At 44.0% G+C, this 13,021-nt stretch overlaps 1 protein-coding gene across 1 annotated transcript in view; it reads right to left on the reverse strand.

Moving 5' to 3' along the window:
* The window catches only part of Cfap61 (cilia and flagella associated protein 61), a 265,147-nt gene that overhangs the window by 242,104 nt on the left and 10,022 nt on the right, over positions 1-13,021 (reverse strand). The window contains exons 3-6 of the mRNA XM_026788484.1: positions 9,682-9,832; positions 6,886-6,962; positions 6,038-6,105; positions 5,685-5,811 (exon numbers count right to left, since the gene is read on the reverse strand). Of these exons, the coding sequence (XP_026644285.1) occupies positions 5,685-5,811; positions 6,038-6,105; positions 6,886-6,962; positions 9,682-9,832 (423 nt within the window). The remainder of the gene's footprint in view (positions 1-5,684; positions 5,812-6,037; positions 6,106-6,885; positions 6,963-9,681; positions 9,833-13,021) is intronic.

Below are 13,021 nucleotides of genomic sequence, written 5' to 3' on the forward strand. Positions count from 1 at the left end.
GTCTCGAACTCACAGAGATCCGCCTGCCTCTGCCTCCCGAGTGCTGGGATTAAAAGCGTGCACCACCACCGCCTGGCTGGAGTCTTAAACTATGAGCCAGGATAAGCTCTTTTCCCCAGATTGCTTTGTCGGGTTTTTAAATCACAGAGACCGAAAAGCGACTGGAACAGTCAGTAAGTGCTTCCTGGAGCCAGATGCCGACTGAGCACATTGTCCGTCTCTTCTCCTGTTATGGACATCCTGAACAGCAGACAGGGCACCAGGGAGCAAGCTAACAAAGTGAAAGAAATGGATCGCTTTCTGATTGGCTGCTTCTGCGCATATCAGCTTCAGTACTGCATGGATAAGCAGTTTTTCCAATGCAACAACGTCTTGCAGAATGTCTATGTTGAAAGTATTCTTACTATTCTTCCGGAAACTGATAATTTATAAGATACAAATGGGCATAATAACTGTATATTTAAAATTTTTAAAAATGTTTGGGGGACAGTAAGATGGCTCAGTGGGTAACAGTGTGCTTGCTGCCAAGCCTGATAACCTCCTCTGATACCAAAGCTGTCCTCTGGCCTCCACATGTGTGTTAAGTATGTGAATATTAATATGTTTCCCATGGTATCTCTTTTCTGGAAAAACTTGACAACAGCTAAATTTCTGTCATAGTCAGTGTGTTTTTGTCCTTGTGACAAATACCTGAGAAAAGCAATTTACAGTGGAAAAATTGTATTCTAGGTCAAAGGCGCAAAGGCTTCAGTGTCTTGGTAGGGAGGCTGTGATGAGGCGATACCAGGAACACGCCCACCAGGAACACGCCCACCAGGAACACGCCCACCAGGAACACGCCCACCAGGAAACAGGGATGATGTGTGTGCTCTCTGGATTCCCCCTTTTTTCCCTTTTTTCCAGTGGAGCCTTCAGACTCCAGGATGGTGCTGCCCACATTCAGGATGTCTTCACCTTAGTTAACCCTTTCTGGAAACTCCCTCACAAACACAGTCCCCTATGTACTGATCAACATGATCAAGGGTGAGAATCAAGACTAACCACCGTCACCATTCCTATAAACAACTAACAACTAAATGAATTAGTCACACAATAGCCAGGCCATCTTGGAACATAAAAATAAGTTCTTTTTTTGAAAGGTTTTGTTATCATAACTTACGGATAACAATGGGGTGGGTGTGACGTTCTCAGACACATCTATGGTGCACCTGAATCCTATTTGCCTCTTTGTCCTATCCCCTTCCCTTGTCCCCCTCCGACTACTGCTGATCGTCCTCCTCTTCCCCACTAAGCCCACCTCCTACCTTTTCCTTTTTATTTTTAATTGATGACCCCTGACTTTCACTGGGGTTGCTAACAGGAGCATAAGCAAGAGTGCAGCCATAAGGGAGCATGGACAATCTACTAGTGGTTACTCCCTCCCTTGGTAACCATTAACTGCCTGTAGATCCCTGGGGAAAGTGGGGCCTTGGGAGTCTCTTGCCTCCAGCTATGTTAACTGTAAAGACAGTGAGCTGCTATATTAGGTGCATAATTAACAGAGCATATGATCACAATACTGTGTAATGCATACAGTGCCCACAGAGGCCAGAGGGAGGTATCGGATCCCCTGGAACTGGAGTTACAGTTGTGAGCTGTCATATGTAGGTGCTGAGAACTAAACCTGGGTCCTCTGTAAGAGCAGTAAGTGGTCTTAACTACTGAACCAATTCTCCAGTCCTCCCACCCCACCCCATCCCACCCCAGTATATTTGTATTTTGAGGCAGGGTCTCTCCACGTAGCCCAGGATGGCCTGTGACTTACGGTCCTTTTGCTATTGCTTTCCAAGTGCTGGGAGTACAAGCATGTAGCAACATGCCAGGCTCAGAAGTATATTTTTTTTCTCAAAATATTTTAGTGATTTCGTTGTTCTTTGCAGAACTAGAGCGTGAATCCAGGGTCTTACACAAACCAAGCAAGCACTCTGCCTATCAGTGTGTTTTGTTGGTGTTTGTGGGAGAAGTATTTTGATTGAATCCTTGGATGCAAAACAGCTATATGGAGTCAACAGTACTTGCATGTGTCTATCTAGCTATAAACAATTTTAATTCCTGTTTCTAATCTGAAAATGTGATTCATTTACTAAGAGAACCTATCCTTCAAATAGGTAGTAAAAATGGCAGGGAGAAACTGAGAGATTTTAAAATAAAATTAAGATAAAGGCATAACTATTAGGTTTATGGAAATTTCCCATAAAAAAAAACAACACTGCCAACTTGTCAATAAAATGTCTTTAAAGAATGCAACTTCTTGAACAGCTAAGGATGATCCTGTCCAGGGAACTGCCCTCCACACACACACACACACACACACACACACACACACACACACACGGAAGAGCAGCCACACCCACCTATCTGCCTGGTGATGACTATTCCAGGGGCTTCCTGCTTCCGCTTTGCCCACTCTGCCTCTCTGGTTGAATTCATCCCCTCAGACCAAGCTCAAGAGGCCGTCTACATGAAGTTTTGAAGTTTTTATTTCTTCATGGAGGTATGGCAACATGTGAGAAAGCGCATGACCTTCCATGACCTTCAGAAGATAGTTTGATGAGCTCAGGCCACCTAGCACTCAGCAGCACTGCCTCCCTCCTGCTGCAGAACCCCCTCTTGTCCCTGCCAGTCTCACTTGCCCTTCTTAGCATAGCATCACCCACCTGATTTCTACACGGTAGCTTTATCTGTTGTAGACCTCATCAAACTGAGGTAACCCCTAGATATTTTTTTTCTCCATCTGCCTTCTTTTATTCAGCATGACTCTCTGTGATTGGTTGCTATGGAAGCAACTCACTCTGTTGAATGGGGTAGCATCTACTATATGTATGTGCCCTAGTGGAATGGGTAAACACTCAGAGGGCTATTCTTGGGGGTGGGGATGTGAGATTGTATTTATTTCTCTGTGTCCTTCCCTCTTATGAACTAATATCCTTATTGTTTACTGCAGACAAGCCCCTCTGTGATATATATGGTGCTAGAATTAACCACAGGAAACTGAACTGCACAAAGTAGGCAAGCCTCCAGCCCCTGCGTAAATAATATTTAGTGCTTCTTGGATTGTTACATGTAATCAGAGGTACACTGTCAGACTTAGGTTATAGGTTGTTGCCAAGAGCTCTGTGCTGTTGTCTACACACTACACAGCTAACAGAGAGACATGTGGCCCCAGAGCATCAATTCTTTTACATGTTACATGTAATCAGAAGTACACCATCAGACTTAAGTTAGGTCATAGACTGTTGCCAAGAGCTCTGTGCTGGTGTCTACACACTACACTGCTAACAGAGAGACATGTGACCCCAGAGCATCAATTCTGTTTTGCAAATTTATTCATCTGGTGAATGGCGGAACCAAAAATCTAGATCTAGAATGTCATCATTACACACTCTTAAAAACTATGTTGTAATGCTACATGCTCTTGCCTCTTTATAACAACCAAATTTGATGCTTTTCTAAAGTAAATTCATCAAATATGGAAATGGGCGAGGAGGGTACAATTTATGCTTCACAGGGGAGCAATCATCACTGTGAAATGACTTCCCAATGCACTCCTATTTCAAAGCAGGCTAGCTTGTCCTCACCTTAGGCTGGAACTCTAACAAGGCCGTTAAGTATCCTCACTTGGGGCCTCAGCATAGTGTAGTAAGGTGTCCCCTTAGCCTGGCATGTTGGGAACACAAAGGTCCTTGTGCCCATAGATCTTCAGGGAAAACAGAAATTTTAAACAACCAGAAAGGGAAGGACATATGAACTGTTTTTGCAGAAAGCTGGGAACTGGAAGTGATTAATAGCCCAGTGATCTGAATTTTCTGTTGGGCCAGGCCCTATCAAGTTCCCAAAACCAGGACCAGAGATGTCTAATAGTCTAAATGACCCTTACATTATCTATGTAACCAGGGGCTCCCCTGATGGAGGAAGGTCATTGGTTAATTAAATAAAGAAGCTGCTTGCCCTGATAGGTTAAAACATAGGTGGGAGGAGTAAACAGAATAGAATGCTGGGAGGAAGAGGAAGTGAGCTCAGAGACTCGACAGCTCTCCTCTCGGGGGCAGATGCCTCAGAGAGGCCATGCTCCGCTCTCCCGGGCAGACACATGCGATGAAGCTCCGACCCAGGATGGATGTAGGCTAGAATCTTCCTGGTAAGACCGGTGCTCACAGATTATTAGAGATGGGTTGATCAGGATATCAGAATTAGCCAGTAAGGGCTAGAGCTAATGAATACAATTTGTGTGTTGTTATTTCGGGGCATAAGCTAGCCAGGCAGCCGGGGTGCTGGGGACGCAGCCCCACCGCTCCTATTACTACACTCCCCCAAACTCGCTCAACCAATACCAGAGGTGGCTAATAGCCCAAATGATCTCTATGCTGACTATATGACCAAGACCAGCCCAGATTCTTTCTTAGGTTCTTAAGCTAATGCAAGCAGCCTATTTCCATAACCCATCTTCTTGGAAGAAATGATAAGCCCTGAGTTGAGTTTCACTATAATTATGCTTCCTTGTAAGCCAGGGATTGCCTTCCACCAAGAAACTTTTCTCTCAAATTATGCTGTGTTTAAATATACTGGCAACAAGCCACCCAGCACCAGACTCCCCTAAATGTTCATTTTCACCTCATTGTGATTCATTTCCCTGCCTGCCTACACCTGAAGGGACCGCCTCTGTGCCCGCTTTCCTACCACTGACTGTCCACAATGGCTCACACACACATTGTGTGTGGTGCTGACTATCACATTTAGTTGGGCTGGAGCTGACACCCACGCCAACATGGAGGCCTCTCCTCTCTGTCACAGCCATCCCAGGGTGGAGGACCTCAGCGTGCGGCTCACTGCCTGCAGAGCAAACATCCCAGGAGAGCCAGGTAGAAGCTTCCAAGACTTAGTTCACCCCTCCTCAAAGCTGTGCTGGTGAGAGTGTGCACAACTGCCTGGTGTCACACAGAGGACACACACAGCCCGACAGCTAACAAGAGGACTGGGGAAGTCACACTACAGGGGGGAAACACAGCAAAAGATGGGATAGACTACCTTGGAAAACAGACCTCGCCACATTTGTACCCTTAAACGGCTATGCTTGGATGATGTCATGAAGACACTGAAGACTTCAATTGGAAAACTCCTCTCAGAATGAGCAACGTCCTTATTCCTAAGTGTTAGAACACGGGTGGGTTTTACGAGGAACACTAAATAGGCAGATTCATTTTCAAGTTTGTTTTATTTGAGAGTTTTCTTACTTGCTGCAGGATTAAGGGCTATTTTAGAAGCTCCTACTAGTAAATGCATAAGTCCCCAGCTACACAGAACCAAATGAGAAATACCAGATAGTCCTGCTAATTACGCCATCTAGGGAGATGCTAGGAATCGCCAAACGAATGTTATGAGTATCACAAAAATTTAATCTAACTGACTGATTAAAAAGTCTCTTATAACTGGGTAGTGGTGGCCACATGCCTTTAATCCCAGAACGTTGGAAGGCAGAGGCAGGCAGATCTCTGTGAGTTCAAAGCTAGACTGGTCTACAGAGAGAGTTGCAGGACAGCAAAGGCTACACAGAGAAACCCTGCCTTGAATATCTAAATGGGGGGAGTTTCTTATAAAGATGACCATCCCATGAAGTTTACATCACACAGGCACTATGCCAACTGTACCTGGCTTTGCGAATATGCAGCTGAGGGTAGTGGTCATGCCTGTGACATATGTGCACTGCAAAATCTTCATCATAGGTCAAACATGGTATGTTCCCCACTAGGTCAAACACAGTTATCAGGGTTGAACCTAAACCACAGAAAGAAATGTATCCTTTAATCAAGGGATAACTTCAAGATTTCAGAAAAAAAAAATGGGGTCCCCATTCCACTTGGAAATTTACTGGCTATAATCAAGTACCAACATGATATGCTTAAAGTCCAGTGACCAATCTTCTTTCCCATTCCCAAGAGTGCTACTTTCAGCTTCAGTTCCTTGCCAGTTTCTGGGGACACCGGGCTGTTGAGGACCTTACCTAGGCTCACATATGTTGGCACTATAAGGAATATGAAGTATAGTTCTGGTACTGCCTTGAACACAGTCCTGGGGAAGAAAGATGGGATGGGACGGTGTTAGTAACAAAGCAACCACATTGCCTGCCCCTGAGAAAATGAGGTGTCTGGAAAGTCACACGGACTCAGTTGTTCCCTGCTAGTCAGGGCCAGAGCATCTCCTGGGCGATTTCCTTCCTCTCTACTTTTCCTTCGATTCCAAAGAGCTCCCCTCCTGTCTGTCTGGTGGAGGTCGAGCGAATAAAGGGCATGACGCCCAAGCAGCACACCAGATTTCTGCTGACATTAACCTCTGACCTGGCATCTGGATGGTCTGGTGTGACATTACAAAGTGACTTGAAAGCTGAGCCACCCACCCCCACCCCGCGGTCTGTACAGGCTGTCAGAGACGCATCGCCACAGCTCAATGGCCCTGCTCATCATCTTTCCACACACCCTGCTATTCAGGATGCTTCTGCGGGCTGTCATGTCGATGTAAACTTCTAAAGAAAAGACCGAGGAAATCTTACACTGAAAACACATAAGTCTGCAAGTCTTCCCTCGTTCCTGACCACCTCGATCCAGTTCTTTAAATTAGTACACTACCTGTTGGCCTCAAGTGATAGCAGTTAAAAACAGGGGCTCGAGAGAGAATGGATTTTAAGAATTAGATTATTTCCTTTTGGAAATACTGCTGCTATTAAATTAATAGAGGATTAATGTTACAACAAACTATAAGCAAATTAAAGGGTCCAAAGAACTTTGTTTCATTTGAAAAATACTCCATAAGGCATCTTTCATCACCACCGTCTGTGCCGAGTCACCCACTCACCGAATGATCTCTTTGAGGCAGCCAGTGGAATACTCGTCCACAGCCACGAAGAAGTGCATAAACAGTGTATTCAGAGGCTGCAGGAGAAAGAACATGTGGATAAAACACTGGACCAGACAGAGCAGGGCTCAGAGCAGTCCCAAGGGCAGAGCTGGCCAGGATTTGTGGGTCACAGCTTACACCAAAGTGACAAGACACCCACGTAGCAGTTTAAGCCCTCTGTCTTACTAGCTTGGAATTAGCTAAGGAAGTGGAGATTGTGAGTTTAGAGTGCCCAGCCCCTGCTCCTGCCCTCATGGAGGAATTGTGGGTAGGGAAGAGCCTGCAGGGGAGTGAAATCGATTACGGACTCCATAGTCTTGCCTTTGGGGGTGTCTATGCCAAGTGAAAGACAATCACCCTTTCCCTGGGGCTCCTGAGCCAGCAGCTGCTGCTCTATTCATGGGACACGAGGGAGAGATTCTCTTATGAAATTGAAGGATGGAAGGCAGATGCTGCATTAGGAATCCAAAGGCTTTTTTGTTCAACATTCCCGGAGTCCCAATCAACTCATTATTCCTGCGATCCAGAAAACCTGGGAGCTAAAAATGCAGAGAAGCAAGAGTCTCACGTGGCTTTCGGAATCCGAGTTTTAAAGGGGCTTTGTTCTCTGACTCTTGGATGATTAGCTGGCCTAAATAATACTAGTGCTCCTTTATGGTCATCTCTCGGTTCCTGTATTCATGAAGGTTCTAGAAATAATGGAAATACACCGAAAGGTGAGTATCGTACATGCATTTCCACTGGGGAAGTGGGAACCTCCTGCTTCCTGATTTCTTAGTAAAGCTGCTCCTCCCTCGGTATTTGGGGTGTTGGTTCCAGGACCTCTGCAGATACCAAAATTGATGAGCGCCCAACTCTGGTCCCTGTATCAAATGGTGATACGATCGGCACATGTCTCTGATGTACGTTATTATGTCTTAACAGAGTGTAAGCGTGACTTGAGGGGCTGCTTACTATATTGTCTAGGAATAATAACAAGGAGAAGCCCTGCATACATTCAATACATGTACATTTTTAAAAAACACTTCCTATTGTTAGTCAGCTGAATTTACAGCGTGGAACCGGTAAATGGAGAAAGCTGATCTTAGTTCTCTAGGAAACTTCGGGTTACCAACTACATAGCCATGTGCTGTCTCCACTTTTGTTGGCTAACCTCTGACTCGGAAGCACTCAGCAGGAATTGGCAAGAAAGAAATCACGAGTTTGACCTGTGACCTTAGAAATTCTCAAAAAGCATATAGCACAAACTCTCAACTCCAGATAACAACAGACTACAGGGTTCTAGGCCCTTTCTCTAGATTAATGGTTTAACCCATTAACTTCCTCAACATCTGCCTCGGAGCACATAGCTTACTACGTGCTTGATTTATCTAGATAATTTAGGATTTACTCCCTAAACATCTTTAAGACAAAAACCATTCCTTCAGTTCCAAATGCTAATGAGATAGAAAATACACTGAGGACTAATTAAGGCTTAATCGGTGTAGCTCAGCAGAAAAATAATGTGACTTACAAATGCAAATCAAATTGCAATTTCACATTTTCTGGCAAATACATTTAGAAAGAATAGAACTGGCTCTGGGGAGATGGCTCAGCGGGCAAAGGTGCTTGCTGTGTGCTTGTAAGTGTGAGGATCTGAGTTCAATCCCCAAAACACACATAGAAAAGCCAGACATTTAGCACGCCTGCCTATAATCCTGGCCCTCCTACAGGAACGTGAGAGATAGAGGAAGGCAAATTCCTGGGAGCTTGAGGCCCAGGTGGCGTGGCAGATGCCGCAGATAAACAACAAAACGAGACCCTGGCACAAATTAAGGTGGGAGGTAAGGACTGACACCTGAGATTGCCCTGACCTCCACAGACATGTATGTATGGCATGTGTGCTCCCTCAGTCACACATATGAATGTGCATATACATACACAGCATAGTCGTACACACACATACACACAAGAGTAAGGACGAATATGTAGATTTAAAGTGTTTTATTTAACCTAATATGTTCATTTTATAATTAACACATAATATAAAAATTGTTATAGTGAATTATTTATTGCCTTTGAGACAAGGTCTTGTGACAATGACCTGGCTGGACAATTACTCACTACATAACACCAACTAACTTGAACTCAAGGCAATCCTACTGCTTCAGCCTTTCAACTATTACCGGAATAATAAAAAAAAAAAAAAAAAATGGCATACTTTACACAGTTTTCCCTAGTTAGCACTTCAAATCTAGTATATGTTTTATATTTGCAGCACATTCCAATGCAGACTAGCTAATGTCAAATCCATAATAGCTACCTGACATCAAAGGCGCCACCCTCCACCAGGGCATTTTAAACATTACACAGTCTAAGTTTTAAGCTCTGTTGTCATTTCTAGGGCAACTGCTAGGTGACAGAGGCCTCCCTAGGATATCACAGACCTCACAAAGGACACACAGACATACGTAGGGTATCTAGATATACATAGTAGGAACACCAATTTTTTATTTCCAGATCTTGTTAATTTAAAAGCACAAGGTAGGCCTTGGGGGCAGTTGGCTGATGGGGCCATCAGGTACCCATCCTATGTACTCTGGACCCCCCTTGGCTCTAGCATCTTATCGTTTTGTTTTTAACATGTTATGATGTTGCTATGGTATGCATGAGGGTTGGATGTCTCGACCCAGAAACTGAGATGATGCTGGTCTGACACCAGGCCCTCCCTCCCAGTCGGGTTGTTCCAATAAACACGCTGTGTGTTTTTCTTACTGTGCACGGGATTTCATTGTCAAGCTCCTCGAACACGGATACCCAGTTGTCCTGCTTGGCAACATTCCAGTTGGGGTAGTCCAAGAAGATGCCATGGGCCATGATCTCCTCCTTGTCATTACAGAGGGTAACAGCAAGGTTTGCCTTTTCTCTGTGAAAAGAATGAAAATACACACATTAGTAGAGACAACCAAAGTGGGGTGAAGGCAGGCCATCCTCTTCTTCCTGGGGCCCCTGGAGTTCTGGAGCTGCTGCGTGAGGTCTGGTTACAGCTAGAGTTGTGAAAATGATGTTGCTCAAAGTGTGGGTGTGTTTGTTCAGGGTGTATGAAGACATCAGTCAAGTTGTTATTTAAAATTAGGTTTTCACTAAAAGTGCCACATTTATCACAGTAAATATCCAATAGCCTTCTTTGGCACAGTGAGCAGAACACCGTTCTATCACATACCTCCTCCACCTTCTCCAAGGTAGCAATACCACTGTGTTGATGTACACCAGCACAGTTATAGACAGTTACAGTGGTCAACTGTCCTCTGCTGGGGACTAAGGTGTCACTTGAGACATGAGACTCCATGCTAAAAGCCAGGAAGGTCCTGGGAAAACTGAGATGGGCTGATCACCTGTGCACAAGTGGCAAAGCTGCATTTAGAGTCAGTTTTATTGGCACTCTTATGCAGGGTTCTTCCAAACCCCGAGCCCAGGTCCCAAGGCTGAGTTACACAGAACCTGAGTATCTTTAGTCACCAGCTCACTTTCTATTGCTGTGATAAACACCAGGACCAAAAGCAACTTAGCTCATCTTACACTTCCAGGTCATAGGCGATCACTAAGGGAAGTCAGGGCAGGAACTCAAGGCAGGAACTTGGAGGAGAAACCACAGAGGAATGGCGCTTACAAGCATGCTCCCAGGTTCACATCTAGTACTTTCCTATGCTCCGGTGCACCCTGAGTTTTTGCTCCTCTCTTTCCCCTCCCCTTCCCCTCTACCTCTCCACCCCAGCTCTCTCTTGCTAGGGAATGAGCTTTTAAACCTGGGGCCTCACCAATGGCAGGCAAGTACTCTATCACTAAGCCGTATCTCTAGCCTCAGCTACCCTCTGCATGCTGTGACTATGACTGGCTAATGAATAAAGAAACTGGCTTGGCCTGATAGGGCAAAGTAGAGCTGGGTGGGGAAAACCAAATTGAATGCTGGGAGAAAGAAGGTGGGATCAGGGAGAAGCCATGTAGCCCCACTGGAGACAAATACTGGAGCTTTACCCGGTAAGCCACAGCCTCGTGGTGATGCACAGATTGATAGAGATGGGTTAATTTAAGATATGAGTTAGCCAGAAATACACTTAAGCTATTAGCCAAACAGTATTGCAAATAACATGGTTTCTGTGTGATTATTTCGGGGCTGAGCAGCCAGGAACAAACTAGCGGCCCCCTACAACAAATTGGCACTCCAATGTGTGCTAGCTAAATCCACATAAAACCTGAGTGGACTTAGAAAGGAATTCTAGACACTAAGAAACAAAGTTTAGCCACATTTTTCCCCATATGGGATTTGCTTGTTGACAGCGTGCTGCAGCTCCTTTAAGAGAGGTCTTCCTGATTCAGCAGTAGCAGAAAAACAGCTGTGTGGTTTTGGAATAGCGGCTTTTCTGGGCCATGCTGCCAGCGCAAACTCTGGCCTTTTCAGAAGGCCAAGCATTTAAATGGGGTTTGTTAGCAGCTCGCTGCAAGTTACTTGGTGGCAGCTTGGGCTGTTTGGTTATCAAAGTTGAGGTGATGAGCATGGCTCCCACCCAGCAGTCTCAGAGGCAGTGAATGGACTGCAGGAATGCTGGACTGAGCAGAGCAAGCAGGCAGGGTGGTATTTGTCCTAGCAATGCTACTGCTTAGGTCTTAAGAAGCAGTCCTGGTCAGAAAAGGATTACATATATACAATAAAGACAAATTCAGATGGAAAAGACCTCTAAATGGGTCACAGTGTTGGATAAATGTATGTAGGCTTAGGAGAGAGAAGAAAAAGAGTATAGAGAGTTGGAAAAGAAAGCCACAGAGAAACCCTGTCTCGAAAAACCAAAAAAATAAAAAAATAAAAATAAATAAATAAAACAGTCTTTAAAGAGACAGACAATCATAGATTAAAGGAATAAAGAAAAAAGCAATGTAAAGATGGAATATACACAGAGAGTCTGGATTATGTATACTATTGTGTTTTTTTTTAATTTTTTCACTGCAGAGAGACATTTGATTCTGGGACTGCTAGGATAAGCCAACATATATACTTTAAAGGTATCTTGATTTTAAAATATGGGTCTAAGGATATGTTGCTTTGGAAAAGAGGGTCTTCCTTTGTTTCCACAGAGGATGAGGCCCTGTGGAATCCTTCCAAACTAATATGGTTTGATGCAACAAGACCCCACAAAAGGTCTCCATGAACACCCCAAATTACTTTGCCCAACAAAAACCAAGAAGCAGTTTGGAGAGAACTATGCCCAATTTCCCAAATATTGTTTATAAGTGTTTGTTTACATTTAAAGGGGGTATGCTATAGAGATGGATACTTTGCATTGGTATGTATATTGGTCTATTGATACAAATTTAAGGTCAATTTTGTTATACTGCATATGTGTATTTCTGCTCTTGATTAAGTTATTGTGTTTGTGCAGCTCATTTAAAAATGTAATGTATAAATAAGAAATATAGGTTAATAGATAATCATCTATAATAGTCTAGCTTGTAGTCATGTTAGGTAGGTTTTCTAGATTTATAGTGATATATTTCAGTTAGATAGGCATTCTTCAAACCTTTCAAAGACTACAGAATATGGCATTTAAAATGTTTTAAGAACTTTAGACTTTTCATGACATGAGACACATCTGCTCCTGGCAACACCAATCTACTTTAAGAGGAAGATGGGCAGTGAAGAGGCTATTTATGGCATTTATTAATCATTGGGCAAGAAACTGCTCTTGCCTGGACTGCTTGATGTTAAGCTATATGAACAAGACATGCAGAACTCACAGAAAAAGGACTTCTGAAGTTGCCTAAAGGTGAGATGATCCTTTGGGGTTCCTGCTTTATAAGAGTCTGCTAGACATTCTGCAGGACACAGAAGAAAGTGACTGACAAACTGCCAATAAAAATAGACCTGTTTTTGAAATTTCCTGCTTCATGAAAAAGTCTGCTGGATACTATGAGCCTGTGGGCTGAAGATGGGATGCTCCAACGATACAGAAAAACTTAGGGTGACTGTCCAGGCAGCAAGATGTCTCTGTCAATTCTAAAGTTTTGGAAGTTGGTTATAATGCACTTCCTGTTTACTTAGGTAATATTATATCCTTCTGGA

This window comes from Microtus ochrogaster, unplaced genomic scaffold, assembly GCF_000317375.1.
Source record: "Microtus ochrogaster isolate Prairie Vole_2 unplaced genomic scaffold, MicOch1.0 UNK3, whole genome shotgun sequence".
NCBI lineage: Eukaryota > Metazoa > Chordata > Mammalia > Rodentia > Cricetidae > Microtus > Microtus ochrogaster.